The 20707-nt window shown below is 39.3% G+C and overlaps 1 protein-coding gene across 2 annotated transcripts in view; it reads left to right on the top strand.

Moving 5' to 3' along the window:
- The window catches only part of PFDN1 (prefoldin subunit 1), a 73565-nt gene that overhangs the window by 14147 nt on the left and 38711 nt on the right, over window positions 1-20707 (top strand). For both annotated transcript variants that reach the window (XM_063723956.1, NM_001133913.1), the window contains 1 exon segment: window positions 7444-7528. In XM_063723956.1, coding sequence (XP_063580026.1) covers window positions 7444-7528 — 85 coding nt within the window.

Below are 20707 nucleotides of genomic sequence, written 5' to 3'. Positions count from 1 at the left end.
CTGGCAACTATCATTATTATTTTTTGAGACAGAGTCTCCCTCTGTCGCCTAGGCTGGAGTGCAGTGGTGTGATCTCGGCTCACTGCAAACTCCGTCTTCTGGGTTTGAGCAATTCTCTGCCTCAGCCTCCCGAGTACCTGGAACTACAGGTACCCGCCACCATGTCTGGCTCATTTTTTTTATTTTTAGTGGAGATGGGGTTTTGCCATGTTGTCCAGGCTGGTCTCAAACTACTGACCTCAGGTGATCTGCCCGCCTCTGCCTCCCCAAGTGCTGGGATTACAGGCATGAACCACTGTGCACGGCCAGCAACTTTATTTTTTTAGAGTAGTTTTAGGTTACAGAAAAATTGAGCAGAAAGAACAGCAAGCTCTCACTCCCTTTCCACTCTCTCCCACACTGTTTCTTCTCTTATTAACATCTGGCATTAGTGTGGTACTTTCGTTACAATTGATGAAAACATATTGATAAATTATTGTTAACTAAGATCCATAGTTTACATTAGGGGTCACTCTTTGTGTTATCATACAGTATAGTTTCACTGTCCCCCAAATTCCTTGTGCTCCACCTGTTGTTCTTCCCTTCTTCCCCTTCCTTCCCTACTGTCTTCCCTGGTGACCACTGACCTTTTTACTGTTTCTATATATAGTTTTGCCTTTTCCGAAATCTCATATAGTTGGAATGATGCAGTATATAGCCTTTCATACTATACTGGTTTCTTCGACTTAGCAATATGCATTTAAGACTCCTCTGTGTCTTTGTGGCTTGATACCTCATTTCGTTTTGTTGTCGAATAATATTCTATTGTATGAATGTACTGACAGTTTATCCATTCACTTATTGAAGAATATTTTGGTTGGTTCCAAGTTTTGGCGGTTACAAATGAAGCAGCTGTAAACGTTTGCACATGTGCATGGAAGTTTTCAGCTCATTTGGATAATGGACTGCATTTGATTGATCATCTGTTAAGCTTTGTAAGAAGCTGCCAAACTGTCTTCCAAAGTGGGCTGTACCATTTTTGCATTCCCACCATCAGTGAATGAGAGTTTCAGTTGCTTCACAGCTTCACCGGCATATGGTGTTCTCAGTGTTTTGGATTTTATCCATTATACTAGGTGTGTGGCAGTATCTCATAATTTTATTTTATAGTTCCCTAATAACATATGATGTTGAATATCTTTTCACATGCTTATTTGCCATCTGTGTTATCTTTGGTGAGGTGTCTGTCAGATCTTTTGCCTGTTTTAAATATGGTCGTTTGTTTTCTTATTGTTGAATTTTAAGAGTTCTTTGCATAATTTAGATGCAAATCCTTTATCAGATATGTGTTTTGCAAATATTTTCTTCCATCCGTGGCTTGTCTTTTCTTTAGCTTTTTGTTTTTACAGTACTTCCTGACCTTCTCATACTGCAGTATGCTCCAGGTTCATCTTATATTTTCCCTGCCGAGCCCTATAGTTAGTCATTTCTCCAAGAAGCTGTGGTTCCTGATTCCTTTTATTGGAGAATGGTTATTTAGAAACCTATATCTGGTCACTGGGTTTATTTGTTACTACTGAGGTGTTACTGTTTCTAGGCCCTCTGGTGACTAGCAATAGATAATATGTGTATATATGCTACTAATTCATGTGTATGTACATATCTACAGTTGTTTCTTGTCTGTTCATCACTGTACACATACTAAGCTGAATGTGAGTTTATACTGATATCTCCGACTCTTCGATACCACAGGTTCATTTTAGCCTTCCTTTCTTGCTTATCTGTAACTTCTCTCTAATATGAGAAACCTGGCTCCTACCATCCATTGTCCATTTACTTATTTATTTATCCCAGTACACATATACAGCAATTTCAGAATTGTTTGCCTGTATCTCTTGGGAGAAACAAATTTAGCCAACTAGTTAATCCAAGGTTGATTGGATTATTTGTATACATGTATTCACATACACACATATTTATAATAACTTACATTAGAGCCATTATAATATGGTACAAAAAAGACCGAGTATTCTAATCTAATACATACAAGCTGGGCAAGGTATTTAACCTGACTAGGTCTTATTTTTGTACTTGGTAATTTTTTTACATACTTAGAAAACTTTGGCTGGGCATGGTGGCTCACTCCTGTAATCCCAACTCTTTGGGAGGCTGAGGCGGTTGGATCACCTGAGGTCAGGAGTTCGAGACTAGCCTGGATAACATGGTAAAATCCTATCACTACTAAAATACAAAAATTAACTGGGTGTGGTGGCAGGCACCCATAATCCTAGCTACTCCAGAGGCTGAGGCACGAGAATTGCTTGAACCCTGGAGGTGGAGTTTGCAGTGAGCTGAGGTGGCATCACTGTACTCCAGCCTGGGCAACAGAGCAAGACTGTCTCCCCCCCCAAAAAAAAAAAAAATTGAGGATTCAAGAGGAAACATTTTTCAAGCGATGAATTTTAAAAAGCTCTCTTTCTTTTCCAGTCCCATTTCATCTTTGTGTAAATCCTTTTTTACTTTACATATTTTTTCATCTTGAAAATGGAATGACATGCTGATTTTTCTTTTTTTTTTTTTTTTTTTGAGACAGAGTCTCACTCTGTCACCCAGGCTGGAGTGCAATGGTACGATCTTGGCTCACTGCAACCTCCGTCTCCTGGGTTCAAGTGATTTTCCTGTCTCAGCCTTCCGAGTAGCTGGGATTACAGGCACCTGCCACCACACCGGCTAATTTTTTTGTATTTTTAGTAGAGATGGGGTTTCACCATGTTGGCCAGGTGGGTCTCTAACTCCTGACCTCAAGTGACCCACCCACCTCGGCCTCCTAAAGTGCAGGGATTACAGGTGTGAACCAGCACGCCTGGCCAACATGCTAATTTTTTAAACTTGAGTTTTTACTTACTAACTTACTATATTGACATCTTTACATGTCAATAAAAAATATATATATTTTTAAATTTCAGTTTGGTTTTTTATTTAATTAGTCATTCTTTTTAAAAAAATTTTATGTATTTTTTAGAGATGGGGCATTGCTATGTTGCCTGGGCTGGACTTGAACTCTTGGATTTAAGCAATCCTCACACCTCAGCTTTCTGAGTAGCTAGGACTACAGGTGCATGCCATTATGCCTGGCTGCCCCCTTGGTTTTATCTCCTGTTTTGTATCCTATTTCTGTGCCAGTGTGGATGCTTAAGGTCTCCAGGATTCAGCATAAACTCTCAGGATGAAAGCCAATTTACTGCTGTCTTACATTCCTGAATTCCCAGTTTCACTTCACTTTCAACCTTTGTGGAATCCTTCCTTTTGTGTTAGTTCAACAAAATGTTAAAAGAAATTTTTTTTTTTTTGCTTTGTTTTTAATCAGGAGTGTTCAGGGTATCTACTCTTCATTATGCCAATAACAGAAGTCTGTAACTCACTGAGCAGTCCACAATGTGGATGTGCCATAAAGTTTTAATCACTTCCTTACTAAGAAGGTGACTAAAGTAAGAAATAAATTCAATTAAAAAAAATTAAAAAAAAGAAGTTAAATTTATTTCTACTTTCTTCCACGCTAAAAATTACGACGTGAAAATTCGGTAACTTTCCTCACCAGTGGAGTTAGGCAAAGAAGCAAGATAGGCTCATTCTTTTTTTTTTTTTTTTTTTTTGAGATGGAGTCTCGCTCTGTTACCCAGGCTGGAGTGCAGTGGCGCGATCTCGGCTCACTGCAAACTCCGCCTCCTGGGTTTACGCCATTCTCCTGAAGATAGGCTCATTCTTATGTCTTTTCTATGCTGCTTAATTTGTGGATACCCTGAAACCTAAATGCTATTAGGATACGTTTTTAGACACCCTCTAAAAATTTCCCACCGAAAGTGAACTTGTCATAAGCATTTTGTTGTTTCTGAATAGCATATGTCTAGGTGACCATACTTTGGAAAGTGTGTCCAAAATGCAGCAGTGCAAGTGATCTGGGATTGTGTTTTGGGCAGGTGAACAACGGTTTTGATTCATACTGAGTTATAAGAAAGTGGAAGTTGTACCAAACTGCAGGATGATTTAGAAAACGGAGTCTGATGTTTCTCAAATAATCAAAACCGAAAGTCTCAGAATTACGTTTTCAGATGGCATAATTACAAATAAATGAGGAAGTGAAATAGCAGGTTACAAGTCCTTGAGAGTGGACCATGCAGAGGCACATGGCACTGATTTCCAGGTCAAAGAAGAGACCTTTTGCAAAGCATCAACTCGAATTCAGGTTATATAATCCTGAGTATTTTAAGCATGTTATCTGCGTATTATTTGTCATGAGAGAGTACTTTCCCTCTTCATGGTTTATTTTTCCTTATTGGTACATTTTGAACTCCAGAATTCTTTATTTACTATTTGGCTTTCCATAAACAATCAGGCAGGATGACTATGAGATTCTCTACATTGACAAACTGTGTACATAATATTTGCTTATGATAAGACTCGTATTATCGTGATAAATCCTTTCTCTTCACATAGTATCTGATAATCCAATGCCCTTTTAAACAATAGGAAAGATGTTTTCCAAAGACTTTTTTTCAGAAATCAGATGTTTCTTGGAGCCTTTTCCAATCTTCATACAATATATCTTTGCCACTTTTTAAATTTCCATAAGTTTTTGTGTTTGAATTTTTACTGTGTAACTACTCTTTGAGGTAGACATTTGCATTTACCCAACATTCATCCTTGTTTAAAACTTGCGTGGCTGAGATGTCCTTAGGTTTATAGTAGTAAGTTGGCCAGCTTTGGTGGAATCTCTCTGGCCTTTGAAGTTGGCACAGTCCAGTATAGCTACCTCAAAGGATATGTGGTCATGGAAAAACATGTTTTTGTTGTTGAGTGTTCTTGCTTTCTAGTAATTTTATTTTCTGCTCAAGAGATTTAGTATCTGTTCAGATACTTTATTTTTAAAGGCCACATAAGTAATGACTTGACCTCTAATCTTAGCTTTGAAATTTTCCCAGACACTAATAAAGATGATGTCTTGATGACCTTTTGTTTGAGAATAGTACTCATTGGCCAGCTATCAGTGCTACTTAAAAATGTTTATTTTACTCAAAAAATTATTTCCATGGCTAAAAGACTTTCTCAGTAAAATCACACATGTCATGACATAATTTGGTAACTCTTGCACCTTGTTTTAGAATAGTTTTTACATAGCATTACTGAGACTTAATACTGTTCAAAACAACTCTTCAAATACAAATATGAGTTAGTTCTGAGAAAAATATTCTGTAAACCATAATCTTATCTGAAATAGCACCCATCTCTTGGATCCAGTAAGAATATTTTACACATGAAGGGTTCTATAGTAAAAGACATAGAATTAATCCTTGTTTTGCATGAATGTGGGCTCTCTTTCTTGTAAATATACAGTAAGGTTTTCACAAAGAATCAAGTTACTACTGAAGACTAAGATCATCAGTTGGGCTAGGCTGGGCGTGGTGGCTCACGCCTGTAATCCCAGCACTTTGGGAGGCCGAGGCGGGCAGATCACGAGGTCAGGAGATCGAGACCATCCTGGCTAACATGGTGAAACCCTGTCTCTACTAAAAAATAGAAAAAATTAGCCAGGCGTGGTGGTGGGCGCCTGTAGTCCCAGCTACTTGGGAGGCTGAGGCAGGAGAATGGCATGAACCCGGGAGGCAGAGCTTGCAGTGAGCCAAGATCATGCCACTGTACTCTAGCCTGGGCAACAGAGCGAGACTCCATCTCAAAAAAAAAAAAAAAATTATCTGGGCTGGCCACATTAGGATATGAGCTTAATAATTAGTGGAGTAAAAGAAGTTCTTCAGATTTTATTAATATGTGTGGTAAGGCTTAGTTATGAAGAAGAGGGGACAAGGCAGTTTCCTTCCAGGTGTTGGGGCATAGCTAATTGCCCTTTTTGGTCTGTTTTTACTTGTTTTATATCTATAATAACAGACTCTCTTGATAAGAACCCACCTAGGCACAATGATGTTTTTGTGGGGTTGGTAGAAGAAACTGCATGTTGCTACCATGATATGTTTTCTCATTTGACTTTTTGTTAAGAGATGATGTTTAGTTCTTTGTTGCTGAACTCTGTTAGTGCAAAGAGAAGAAAAATCTTGCTTAATTAATTGCAATATTAAATTGAAATCTATTTTAGCTTCCTTAGACAGTCCTGAAAGAGATTTGCATAACTGGGGTCTTTTCCCTTGGTTCCAGTGGAGGGGAAATACTTGGGGCTATAAAAGTTTGTTCTTCCTTTCCCTGAAGCAAGAATTGTGAACATAAAGTCATAAAACAGTTTCAGTGTTAATTTTTAAAACTTCTCCATATTTCCGCCCTCATCAGTGGCAAATAATGTGCCTGACTGTAAAATGGAAAAAGTTGAAAATTTCCACTTGTACATTTTGAGCTTTTCAGAGGTACTATACACTCTGGAAATAATAATAAAAGATACTAAGGCTTATACAGTGCTTTTTGTTTGAGGAACTCATATAAACACTAATGCATTGATCCTAACACAGTACTTGATTGTGACTTTAAAAGGTCATGAGTTACTGCTGTTACAAAAAAAAAAAAAAAAAAAATGGAGGGTCGCTCCACTTTACAAATATTGTTTAAAAAATATCTAGATAAAAATTGAAACAGATAACTGAAAAAACAAAACTTATAGGGTATTTGTTTGTATGTTGACTTTTCTCTTAGCTTATGATATATTTTTATTCCTTTATTATTTTTTCTTTTACATATGAATCTACTTGAAACCTAATTTTCTTTTCTTTTCTTTTCTTTTTTTTATGTTTTTAAGACGGGATCTTGCTCTGTTACCCAAGCTGGAGTGCAGTAGCACAATCATGGCTCACTACAGCCTTGATATCCCAGTCTCAATTGATCCTCCCACCTCAGCCTCCCTAGTAGCTGGGACTACAGGCGTGTGCCACTGTGCCTGGCTAATATTTTAAATTTATTTTTTGTAGAGATGGGGTCTCATCATGTTGCCTGGGCTGGTCTTGAACTCCCAGGCTCAAGCAATCCTCCTGCCTTGGCCTCTCAGAGTGCTGGGATTACAGGTGTGAGCCACTGTGCCCAACTCCCACACCCCGCCCCCCCCGCCCCCCGGCCTTTTTTTTTTTTTTTTAATGAGACAGGGTCTTGCTATGTTGCCCAGACTAGACTCAGACACCTGGGCTCAAACAATCCTCCCACCTCAGCCTCCTGAGTATCTGGGACTGTAGGCCCACACCACTGTTCCCTGCCTGATTCCTATATTAAATAAGAAAGCAGAATCTACTTTTAAGCCTTTATTGCTATTCAGCCAGGAAGGTTTAAACTTGTGGTGGTTTCCTGAGCTTGACATATTATGTTAATATGCATTTGTCCTTTTAGTTTGCTCAGTTTAATATTTGTAGTATGTAGCTGTTGATTTCGATGAATACAATAGTCATGTGGCTTAATTTTCAACTTTCTTGTGTTTCATAGGTTTATTCTTCAGTCCAAGGAAGCAATTCACAATCAGCTGTTAGAGAAGCAGAAAATAGCAGAAGAAAAAATTAAAGAACTAGAAGTAAGTTTTTATTGGCAATAGGAGTTAACTTTTGGGAGAAAGTAGTAATCTTATTGTGTCATATTAAATGAAAATGTATGCCTGCCTGCCAAAGTAATGTCATATTATTTTTATTTTTTATAATTACGTTGGAGCCGTGAAGCTGTCCTATTCATATTCATGGCGCATATAAGACCAAAACAACAAAAAAAGGAATAGTTCTTTGGAACTGTAGAGAATTTTGATAAGATGGTTTTAACCTGAACGTATTTTGTTCATTGCCCTTGAATGTGTTTATTCTTTAAAAAAAAACAAAACCATAAACAAGATGTAATGTATATTTAAACAACACGTGTAGTGGATTGTGGTGGATGGGCAGGAGAGTGGGTAATAATGATAAATTTTAGAGGATCTTGGTATAGGGTCTTTTTTACACATTGTAATTTCTTTAACCTAAATTAGGTTCTATATAAGGACAAAGCAGCAAGCTGTAACCAATTAACTATCTGAAGGATGGTGCTCCAATGAGAACAATTTTTTCTTTTTAGCTAGGGAAAAAGATGATAGGTAACAGTAAGCAAATCTTTGGAAATATTACTTTATTATTTTTATTATTATAATTTATTTATACATTAAGACCTTTAGTGAGATATTCTTCTTGGGCTTTGGTGAAAGGCCCATCCTGTGTATAGTAAAAGTTAGACTGGACAAAAAGCTGGTTATTATTTCTTAGGGACTAAGATTTCCCGACATGTGGGTGGATACATTGACTTCATAGGTCATTTCATCTAATTTCTGTGAGTACTATTTGAGGCAGAGGATCAGAATCTAACTCAGCCCTCTGCTGAATTTGGGAGCTACAACTTGTAGCCTCCTGAGGATTTCTTAGGGGCACTAAATTGGCCTGGCCTGGGAGTATGCAGTATCTTAGGTTACTTAGGCTTATTTTTAACTACTGATAGTTGAAACAAACTTGATAATAGATTTGCAGCTTAGAAAAGTGTATTGTAAAAACAAAACAAAAAAGCAAAAAAACCAAGTAAAGAAAAAACAGCCTGTGATAACCAGGTTGTTATTGTGTCCTATTTTAACATTTTAATCAGCTCAACTGTTCTAAGAGGTTCAATTTGATTATCTTGTGTTTTCACTCATAAGAAACAAAAGTATCTTTAAAAACCCAAACAAAATCATTTCATGTAGATAAAACAAAAAAATGCATTTTTGCAACTGTAGGTAAATATATTTAAAATTGTCCTAATGAATAATAAGTAGCAAGGTAATGTGTATATAATTCTCTTTATGAAAACAAAAAACAAACATTTGTGTATGAATATTGAAGATGATATGTAAGGATATATATTAAATTGTTAATACTGGTTACCCTAAAGAAATTAGAGGGGACGTAGGGGTAAATGATTTTTTCTTTTTCTTTCTTTCTTTTTTCTTTTTGAGACGGAGTTTTGCTCTTGTTGCCCAGGCTGAAGCGCAATGGTGTGATCTCGGCTCACTGCAACCTCCGCCTCCTGGCTTCAAGCAATTCTCCTGTCTCAGCCTCCCAAGTAGCTGGGATTATAGGCATACGCCACCACGCCCTGCTAATTTTGTATTTTTAGTAGAGATGGGATTTCTCCTTGTTGGTCAGGCTGGTCTCGAACTCCCGACCTCAGATGATCCGCCTGCCTCGGCCTCCCAAAGTGCTGGGAATCATAGGCCACCGCTCCCGGCCTTGATTTTTTTCTTACAATCTCTGTAATAATAAATTGTGACAAGTATACATTAACTTTTTTTGTTGTTAACTTTTATGATTAAAAAATTAGCAGAGCGGGCACAGTGGCAAATGCTTGTAGTCCCAGCTATGGGAGACTGAAGCGAGAGGATTGCCTGAGGCATTCCAGCCTGGGCAACATAACAAGACCTTGTCTCTTTAGGGAAAAAAAAAAACCCCAAAAAACCCAATTATCAAGGTGAAATTGCCACAGGTGATGATTTTATCAATACCGTACTGCTGAGTTCTGGTGAGTATTAAGAAGTTTACTTTCTGAAAGTTTCCTTTTGTTGAGTGTCTCAAATACTGGTAGAATGTTTTATCTTTTAGGAAGTTCTTTTTTCTTTTTTAATTTTTCATTTTACATGTTATTTACATTATAAAAGCAATAGAAGTACGCCATAAATAAAATAAAATATAAAACAAATGATTAAACAATGAAAATATTACTTTGTTTTTCCACCCTCGGTACATCCAAATGTCACCTCTACAGTTTCTGTATCACTCCAAACTTCTATATTTGTATCAAGACATTCATACATGCATATACACAACCTTTTTTTAAGATAGGAATTATGCTATATATACTGTTTTCCATCATTTGACAGTTTATCTTTCTACTTTAGTAATATAAATCCAGTTTATACACAATTTCTTTTTTTTGATTCCCATCATCATGGGCTCCTTACCATGAGCCTTATTTCAGCATTTAATGTGTTCTCCAGTACTTCTCTAACCTGTGCTTTTAACAGTATCACCCAGTGTATACTCCCCTCTGTTCTCTGAAACAGTCCTATACTTTTCCACTGCTACAACTTTATAGTTTTATTACTTCAGCACACCCCTACATGTGCACTTATGCGCATATACACTGTTAATTGTGATGTTCAAATTTTCTGTGTATCTTAGTGAATTATCATCTGCTTATTCATTTAGTTACTGAGAGATGTGATGAGTCTTCCTCTGTGACAGTGTTTATCAGTTTCTCCTTAATCTGTCAGTTTAGTGGGCAGTGATATTTAGAGAATACAGTGTTGGGGGGGGCAAGTGCTCATTATTACTGTATACGAAGTTTGGAGCTTATGTTTTTTTTTTGTTTGTTTTTTTTTTGTTTTTGAGACGGAGTCTCCTTCTGTCGCCCAGGCTGGAGTCCAGTGGTGTGTCTTGGCTCACCACAACCTCTGCCCCACAGGTTCAAGCAATTCTTCTGCCTCAGCCTCCTGAGTACCTGGGACTACAGGCCCACTATGCCTGGCTAATTTTTGTATTTTTAATAGAGATGGGGTTTCACCATGTTGGCCAGGCTGGTCTCGAACTCCTGACCTCGTGATCTGCCCACCTTGGCCTCCCAAAATGCTGGGATTACAGACATGAGCCACCATGCCTGACTGGGGCGTATGTCTTATTTTGTTTTATATTAGGAATTTCTCAGCTCTTCTGTTTATATTTATTTATTTTTTATTGTTTTGAGTTGGCGTCTTGCTCTGTTGTCCAGGCTGGAGTGCAGTGGCATGATCTTGGCTCACTGCAGCCTCCGCCTTCTGGGTTCAAGCGATTCTCCTGCGTCAGCCTCCTAAGTAGCTGGGATTACAGCCACCATGCCTGGCTACTTTTTGTATCTTTAGTAGAGACGGGGTTTCACCATGTTGGCCAAGCTGGTCTCGAACTCCTGACCTCCAGTGATCTGCCTACCTCAGCCTCCCAAAGTGCTGGGATTACAGGTGTGAGCCACAGCACCTGACCTCTCAGGTCTTTTAAAGATAACCATTCTACTGACTTGTGGCTTCCACTGTTGCTGTTAAGAAGTCATCTGTTAGTCTAATTGTTAATTTGTCTTTTCTCTTTACCTGTTTTTACTTGTCTATGTCTTCCATGCTTTCTAGTTTCTCTGGGATGTGTGTAGGTGTCGATTTATTCCTTTTCTTTTCTTTTTTTTTTTTTTTTAATTTGAGATGGGGTCTCACTCTGTCACTCAGGTTGGCTTGTAGTTGGGTGATCTCAGCTCACTGCAGCCTCCACCTCCCAGGCTTAAGCAATCCTCCCACCTCAGCCTCCCAAGTAGCTGAGACCACAGGCACGCCACCACGCATGGCTAATATTTTTTTCTTTATCTTAGTTAGAATTTGTTGGGTTTCCTGAATCTGAGGATTAGTGTTTTTTTTTTTTTATAAATTCTGGAAAATTTGTATTTCTGAAGATTACTTCTTCCTTATTTTGTTTATTAATGGTATTTCGTTTTGGAATTTTTCCCACCTTTGAACTGGCTGCCACCACCATCTGCAGTAGGATATTAACTGATACCATATCCAGCCTTGTCTCATTCAGTTCTTTTTATAACATATTAAAGTTAGAATGACCTTTCTAAAATGTTAAATCTGATCATATTACTCTCGCATGTAAAACCAATAGTTGTTCTTAGGGTTAAGTTCAAACTATTTTTTTTTTTTTTTTGAGACGGAGTTTTGATCTTGTTGCCCAGGCTGGAGTGCAATGGCATGATCTTGGCTCACTGCAACCTCCGCCTCCTGGGTACAAGCGATTCTCCTGCCTCAGCCTCCTGAGTAGCTGGGACTACAGGCATGTGCCAGCTGGGACTACAGGCATGTGCCACTATGCCCAGCTAATTTTTTTGTGTTTTTAGTAGAGACGGGGTTTCAACATTTTGGCCAGCCTGGTCTCAAACTCCTGACCTCGGGTGATCCGCCCGCCTTGGCCTCCCAAAGTGCTAGGATTATAGGCGTGAGTGAGCCACCATGCCCAACCAGTTCAAACTTTTTAACATACCTTGAAGGCCTTTAAAGATATGATTTCTGTTCATTTCTCTCATCCCTCTCATTTCCTCTGCCTTCTCTTATACTGTATGCTTTAGCCATGCAAAAATACTCTCAGTCTTTTTTTTTTTTTGAGACGGTGTCTCTGTCACCCAGGTTGGAGTGCAGTGGCGCTATCTTGGCTCACAGCAACCTCTGCCTCCTGGGTTGGAACAATTCTCCTGCCTCAGCAGGAGATCCCTCCTGGGATTACAGGTGTGTGCCACCACGCCCAGCTAATTTTTGTATTTTTAGTAGAGACAGGGTTTTGCATGTTGGCCAGACTGGTCTTGAACTCCTGACCTCAGATGATCCACCCACCTCTGCCTCCCAGAGTGCTGGGATTACAGGCATGAGCCACCACACTTGGCCAATACTCTCAGTCTTTGGAGCTTGCTCTTTTTTCATTCTACTAGACTAGTATCTACTAGTTATCTCCACTTGGGAACTTCCTCCTTCTGCCTTTATCAACTCCATCTACTAATCCTTCAGATCTTAGTATAGAGTTACTTCTCCTGAGAACCATTTTCTGATTCCTCAATCTTAAGTTAGCTGCTTCTTTCTTGTGTTCTCTGATTACTCTGTTAGTTTCTTAGCACATTGTAGGAATTTGGAAATATAAACTCTCACCAGTTGAGTAAATCACAAATATGGTTTCCTGTTACTTTGGAAGCTTGATACAGATTTAGAGTTCTAAATGATTTTCCCCAAGTCCTTGGTGTTGCTCCTCTTTTCAAATCTGCAGTCTCTTCTTCTAGACCTAGTGTTTCTTGTCAGTCTAATCTACTTCATTTTAATCTTCTATAATTATCATCATCATCAATTTCTCTCCTGAGATACCCTGTATTAAGTTGGGGAGGCACAATTTATACCCAGCTCTGTAGACAAAGGCCATGCTATTTCTATTTACCATGTTCATCTCTGAAAGAGTAAGGTTCATATTGGTTGGGGACAGAGTTCCAGTTTTTGATAAACGCTGTTAACTTGTTTTACTGATTTGGCCCACTGAGTATGCTTCCCCACCCTCTACCCACAGTTTATGTAGATGGCAGGAGGGACAAACCTTTTCCATGACATAGGTGCTAGTCTGATTCAGGTTCTCTAATCTGATAGCCCATTTTCATTTGTATTTGCTAGGTCCCCTTTACCCATCTTTGTTCTTTCTGTTTCTTTATACTTGCCCTCTCCTGATTTCTTTTTTCTGATCTTATTTATGAGTGCAAAGCTTACCTAGAATTTGTTTAGCTTTTTGTAGCTTTGTCATGTTGTGCCCTGTGTCATCAGCCAGCCAAGTGGCCTCATCTACTGGCCCTTGTCTCTTATAGGCAGGGGTGGGGGTACTACTTGCCCTCATGTTAATCTTGATAGGGAGTCATATTCCTTATTAGCAGAGTAAACACAAGCACTGTCTTTTTTTTTTTTTTTGAGACAGAGTCTCGCTCTGTCTCCCAGGCTGGAGTGCAGTGGCGCAATCTCGGCTCACTGCAGGCTCCGCCTCCCAGGTTCACACCATTCTCCTGCCTCAGCCTCCCGAGTAGCTGGGACTACAGGCGCACGCCACCATGCCCGGCTAATTTTTTGTATTTTTAGTGAGACAGGATTTCACCGTGTTAGCCAGGATGGTCTCAATTTTCTGAGCTCGTGATCTGCCCGCCTCAGCCTCCCAAAGTGCTGGAATTACAGGCGTGAGCCACCGTGCCTGGCACAAGCACTGTCTTAATGGTGGGAAGATAGTCTTACTGTCTTTTTTTTTCTTAGAACTTCTTTGTTGAACCTACGAATTGTACAAAGAATAAAGAAAACAAAAGAACTTCCTTTTACTTTTTTTTTTTTTTGAGATGAAGTCTTGCTTTGTTACCCAGGCTGGGGTGCAGTGTCATGATCTCGGCTCACTGCAATCTCCATGTCCCAGGTTTAAGTGATTCCCCTGCCTCAGCCTCCCAAGTAGCTGGGATTACAGGTGCCTGGGCTAATTTTTGTATTTTTAGTAGAGACTGTGTTTCACCATGTTGGCCAGGCTGGTCTTGAACTCCTGGGTGATCCACCTGCCTCACCCTCCTAAAGTGCTAGGATTACAAGCGTGAGCCACTGTGCCCTGCCTCCTTTTACATTTTAATACCCCTATGTTAGACTGTGCTTCAGGCCATCATTTTAATACCCCTATGTTAGACTGTGCTTCAGGACATCATCACTGTAATGGGATTAATTGGGAAGTATTTTCATAACAGACTCACAATATATGTAGATTTAATCTTTTGTTATAAAGGTGATAGATCAAATTCTGGAAGAGAATACATCCTAACTGTGATTAGTAGACCAGTGATGCTGATCCTATTCACGAGAAAATACAAAATGGTGGCTTTAGTATGATAGAGTAACCGTGTTATTTTTGTCATTTTTTGAGGAAATTTTCTATCTTTAAAAAATACTGATAATAACTTTCTAAAGAAGGTACTGAGTGCATAATACCTAATACAGTATTTGTTGTTATTTGAAAAGTACCCAAGCATAATTTTAGAAAATAGCATGATTACAACTGTGATTTGGAATTATGACATGTATTACTTGTCTTTGTAAAATAATTTTCTTTTTATAATGTATAACATTGGTACAAAGAGAAAGTAGAAGTCTTTTTTGACAAAATTCAGTTTTAAAGTTGAGTTAAAACTGTTGATTGAGGAGATCTATATCTTCTAAAAAGTGGGAAATTCATCCTCCAGTTTTGCTAACTATTTTGGAGGTAAGCAGGAAATAATTAATGGGCCTCTTTTGCAGTTAGGAAAATTTAAGTCAGCATTCAGGTGATCTAGAGATGAGCTCCTGACCTTCTGAATCTCAACTATTGGGAATCCTTGAGGTAAATGTAAACTTTCAGTGATACATTTGAACACATTTTTGCCACCATTGCCTTATGTTTTTTTTGTTCCAGGTGGAAGCCAGTTACTGCTTCAACCTAAAGTCTGTTATATTTTAGGCACATGCATATCCAGGTTAACCAGCTTCCTTCCCCTCTGTCTCCAACATGGTTACCACCCCTTCCCCCACCCTGGTTAGCTCAGCAACAACAGAATAAGAATAAGGAAACCCAGGACATTCTGGCGTGCTTAGCACCACTTCTGATGCAGAATGTTGCAATCCCAGGGTTGTTGAAATAACTCCCCAGCCCATATCATATGTAAAAAAAAACTGTTAAAGTCTTGACGTTTAAAGTCCCAACTCTTCCACAAAAATGACAGTTTTGGTCAGACAGTGGTTCCTGAAATAAATAGGAAGAATGGCGGCGAGAGAACAGGATAGGAGGTGCCTGTGACACTCTGCAGTTGGCTTAGGTTTGATACTCTGATGAGAACATGCTTTGGAGGGATTCCCATGATTGAGGAAATTTTACTCTGCCTGTTGAGCATCATTTTTTCCATCGCATGGGTGGTGACTGGTAGGCACTTGGATAGATGTCCAGTTTTGCCCTAAGTACTGCATTTTTGAGCTGGTACTGTTGGTGTATATAATAGGAGCCCCCATTTGGAGGTGATGTCAGGTGGACTCTATGATAGGCACTGATTCTTACCTCTGTTTTTTCTCTTTTTTTTTTTTTTTTTTGAGATGGAATCTCACTCTGTTGCCCAGGCTAGAGTGCAGTGGCACGATCTCGGCTCACTGCAACCTCCGCCTCCCGGGTTCGAGCGATTCTTCTGCCTCAACCTCCTGAGTAGGTGGGACTACAGGTGCATGCCACCATGCCTGGCTAATTTTTGTATCATTAGTAGAGATGGGGTTTCACCATATTGGCCAGACTGGGTCTTACCTCTGTTTTTCAATGAAGAAAGGAGGGCAGGGGATAGCAGAGCCAATGATAGAATGTTTTTAAAACATTAAACAAGAAATATGCCCAGCAGTTCATCTGCTTGCATAGCTCTAAGTTTATAATCCATTAAAAATTTAGTCATTAATTTTTTATTGAAATGTAGCATTTAAGAAATGTGTTAAATAACATATATAGCTTAATCATTATAAAGCAAACACGTCAGTTATCCAGGCCAGTAAATCAAATGTTGTCAGGAAACCAGAACCCTCCTTGTTGTTTATCAGTGCCTAATCATGTGCCATCCCTGCCTGCCTCTCCCATCAAGTAACTACTAATTACCCTAACTTTTGTGATAATTATTTCCTTTTTCAAAAATACAGTTTTACAGCTGGACATGGTGGCTCGTGCCTGTAATCCCAGCACTTTGGGAGGCTGAGGCGGGTGGATCATGAGGTCAGGAGTTCAAGACCAGCCTGGCCAAGATGGTGAAACCCCGTCTCTACTAAAACTACAAAAATTAGCCGGGCGTGGTGGTGGGCGCCTGTAATCCCAGTTACTCGGGAGGCTGAGGCGGAGAATTGCTTGAACCCAGGAGGTGGAGGTTGCAGGGAGCCGAGATCATGCCACTACACTCCAACCTGGGTGACAGAGTGAGACTCTGTCTCAAAAAAAAAAAAATGGTGTTACTACCTATGGATGTATCTCTAAAATAATATAATTTAGGCTGGGTGTGGTGGCTCACACCTGTAATCCCAGCACTTTGGGAGGCTGAGGCAGGCAGATCACCTGAGGTCAGGAGTTCAAGGCCAGCCTGGCCAATATAGTGAAATCCTGTCTCTACTAAAAATACAAAAATTAGCTGGGGCTGGTGGCATGCGCCTGTAGCCCCAGCTACTCGGGAGGCTGGGGCAGGAGAATCGCTTGAACCCTGGCGGCGGAGGTTGCAGCGAGCCAAGATCACGCTGTTGCACTCCGGCCTGGGTGTCACAGTGAGACTCCATCTCAAAAGACAACAACAACAAAAAACAAAAAAAAATATATTTTATGTATATAAATATATATATCTCTTATGTATATAAATATATATCTTATGTATATATGTATTTTATGTATATATATGTGTGTGTATATATATATAGTTTAGCTTGTTTCTGAACTTTATGTGAACAAAATCACTATTTTTTTGCCTCACTTCTTTCTCTCCACGTTGTGTTTGTGAAGTATATCCGTGTTATCTCTTGAAATTGTGAGTTGTTCATTTCATTGCTGCATAGTATCCCTTCGTATAGAAGTACCACAATTTATCTATCTAGACAGTCCATTTTTATTCTTAACAAGTGAAGGTATTCTCATAGACTATTTTTACAGTTTATCTTAGCATCTTGCTAAAATAATTTTCAGAAACCACCCTCCACCCACACTCCAGGAGAGCTTGCATCCTGGAAAGAAGTATAAAACGTTTACATTCCTGATGATTAAAATTAGCTTGATGATTTCCTACTTTCCATGGTAGCTAGATAGCTAGACACTTATGGATGTCTTTTTAAAATTTTTATCTTAGAAATCAATGCAAGATGTAAAATTAATCTCTTTCCTATGTTGTTTTGACTTGGAGAGTCTTGGGTGAAGTGATTTCTCTTATTGTGCATATATTGGGATTTCAAACATGAGTACTTATCTCTTTATAGAGCTCATTTGCATTCTTAACATTTATAAAAATGGATGTTTGTTTTAAAATAATTTTTGGTTATTTAGGACTTCAGTCTAAGAGAGCCTGCTGGTTGGAAACCCCAGAGTTTATCATGAACTATATATAGTCTCTATGTCCTGATGTCTTAGGGCTTAATGTAGCTGCAGAATCCTCCTTTGTGGCTTTCAGAGAAGAGCTGGTATAGGTCTGAAAAAGCCCACCATATATGCTCTTTTTCTGTTTGAGCATTTTTTCTTATTAATATTGTCAATGCCTTGTTCAGTGTATATGTTATGATCCAAGTGCTAAAATTTGCCCAAATATAAAGCATCTGTGATGCACTTTATTTCTTTCATAGAAGTATTGTAGATCCAATGAGAACTTAGATGTAAGCAGTTCAAATAGATTGGTTCTTTTTTTTTGAGACGGAGTCTCACTCTGTCACCCAGGCTGCAGTGTAGTGGCGTGATCTCGGCTCACTGCAAGCTCCGCCTCCCAGGTTCACGCCATTCTCCTACCTCAGCCTCCCAAGTAGCTGGGACTACAGGCGCCTGCCACCACGCCTGGCTAACTTTTTTGTATTTTTAGTAGAGACAGGGTTTCACCGAGTTAGCCAGGATGGTCTTGATCTCCTGACCCCATGATCCGCCCGCCTTGGCCTCCCAAAGTGCTGGGATTACAGGCATGAGCCATCGTGCCTGGCCCATAGATTGGTTCTTTTAACTGGATAGCCTTTCTTATTTATCTTTAAATATATATTACAGATATTTAACACACACATTCATATACCCTTGATTTGATCTGTTTCCTGGTGGCACATCTTCATTTTATGATTAAGGTAAGAGACTTAAGATAATTGGATTTGCATTCCACTTAGCCCAGAGTTCAGCTTTTTGCATCTTGTTTCAGTTATTCTTTTCTTCTTGGATACATTGGGTGCCTTGTTGCTCTCCTTGGAATACTTATCTGTCCCCATACCCAACTATCCCTTTGAATGCTTTAGGGAGTTGTTGACCTCAGCCTTCATTGTTACATGCTTTATATGGTCTATACTCTTCTCTGTCTAACCATATGTCCTTAGTCTCCACCCTCCCATACCTGGATTCCTCAAATCATTTTCAGGCTGCCTAGAGAATGATTTCTTTTAATGAGTTAGACTTTGGATTTTCTTTCATGTCATTACATACTTCCTTGCCAAGTTAATCAAGGCACTTTTCCTTATCCTAGATTCTTACTCTGATCGGTTTCTGTTCTCACATCACAGGTGTCCTCCAACCTGAGGTAATAGATACTGGCCATAAAAAGCAAGTTCAATACTTCATGTGGGGAAGGCCACACCTTTATTAATAAGCATGCTACATGTCAGCTCAGAAAAAGATCCAAAGAAAGGTTGACATTTCAGCCATAAATAGAAATTTCCAAGTCTACTAGATTTACAACAGAGCATTCATTACCCTAAATTCCTAATTTTAAAAGCCTTATGTTAATTTAGGAGTTCTTCATTCTAACTCTTGCTGTACGCTAAGCCTCAATTTCCTCACATAAAATGAGAATATTGGATTAGAAGATCTCTAGGGTCACTCCAGTCACTTCTGTTAAGTTTATTATTATAACCTTGGTCTTTTTCTGAGTTTCCATTTTAGGAGCAAAAATGCCCCCTTAAAATGAAAAGATGGAGGAAAGCAAAACAAAACAAAAACAATTTCCTTTGTCCAGATCATTGTCTTAATTTAAAAAGTTAAAGGTGGGTCACGGTGGCTCATGCCTATAATCCCAGCATTTTGGGAGGCCGAGGCGGGCGGATGATCTGAGGTCGGGAGTTCGAGACCAGCCTGACCAACATGGAGAGATCCCATCTCTACTAAAAATACAAAATTAGCCGGGTGTGGTGGCGCATGCCTGTAATCCCAGCTACTGGGGAGGCTGAGGCAGGAGAATTGCTTGAACCCGGGAGGTGGAGGTTGCGGTGAGCAGAGATCATGCCATTGCACTCCAGCCTGGGCAATAAGAGCGAAGCTCCATCTCAAAAAAAAAAAAAAAAAGTTATAAGGCTGGGTGCTGTGGCTCATGCCTATAATCCCAGCACTTTGGGAGTCTGAGGCAGGCAGATCTTTTGAGCCCCGGAGTTCGAGACCAGCCTGGGCAACAAAGTGAGACCTTATCTCTGAAAATAATTTAAAAAATATCTGGGCATGGTGGTGCATGCCTGTGGTCCCAGCTACTGCAGAGGCTGAGGTGGGAGGATTGCTTGAGCCCAGGTGATCGAGGCTGCAGTGAGCCTTGATAGCACCACTGTACTCCAGCCTGGGTGACAGAGCGAGACCGCCATCTCAAAAAATATATAAAAAATAAAAAGTTAATTGGAATCCTATTTTGAAGCTAAAATGAAGCTAGTTGTCTACCTATATCTAAAATGTAATTCAAGGTGATGGCATCTCCTTTAATATCTTTGCAGTCATTTAAATCACAGAGATGTCCATGTGATGGCTTAAAGGTAAACTACATTAGGCATCACCTTGTTTTAGAAATATATTTTCAGATAGAGCTGAATAGTTTAACTCCACATATGTAATTGACATACCCAGGAAGACATCACTTTATTCATTTATAGTGCTTTATCCTGTCTTATAAAATATATGATACTTAGAATAGTAGCATGCATGTTCCTGTATTTAGATTCCTTGAGTATTTATGAACTTTTTTTTTTTTTTTTTTTTTTTTTGTTGAGATGGAGTCTTACTCTGTCACCCAGGCTGGAGTGCAGTGGTGCAATCTTGGCTCACTGCAGCCTCTGCCTCCCAGATTCAAAAGATTTCCTGCCTCAGCCTCCTGAGTAGCTGGGATTACAGGGTGCGCCACCATAACCAGCTAATTTTTGTATTTTAGTAGAGATGGGGTTTCACCACGTTGGCCAGGCTGATCTTGAGCTCCTGGCCTTAAGCGGTCCACCTTGGCCTCCCAAAGTGCTGGGATTACAGGTGTGAGCCAGTGTGCCCATCCTGTTTATGAACTTTTTAATGAATTGTATCTTATTTATAACTTTTTTGTGAATTTTAGTTTATCTGCTGATGCAAACAGTTACACCATTTTCATAGGGCTTTTACCATTTTTATCTTACCATTTTATTCATTTT

The sequence above is a fragment of the Pongo abelii genome, chromosome 4 (genome assembly GCF_028885655.2).
Source record: "Pongo abelii isolate AG06213 chromosome 4, NHGRI_mPonAbe1-v2.0_pri, whole genome shotgun sequence".
Classification (NCBI taxonomy): Eukaryota; Metazoa; Chordata; class Mammalia; order Primates; family Hominidae; genus Pongo; species Pongo abelii.
The sequence above is the reverse complement of the archived record's forward strand: the minus strand, read 5'-3'. Positions and strand labels throughout refer to the sequence as shown.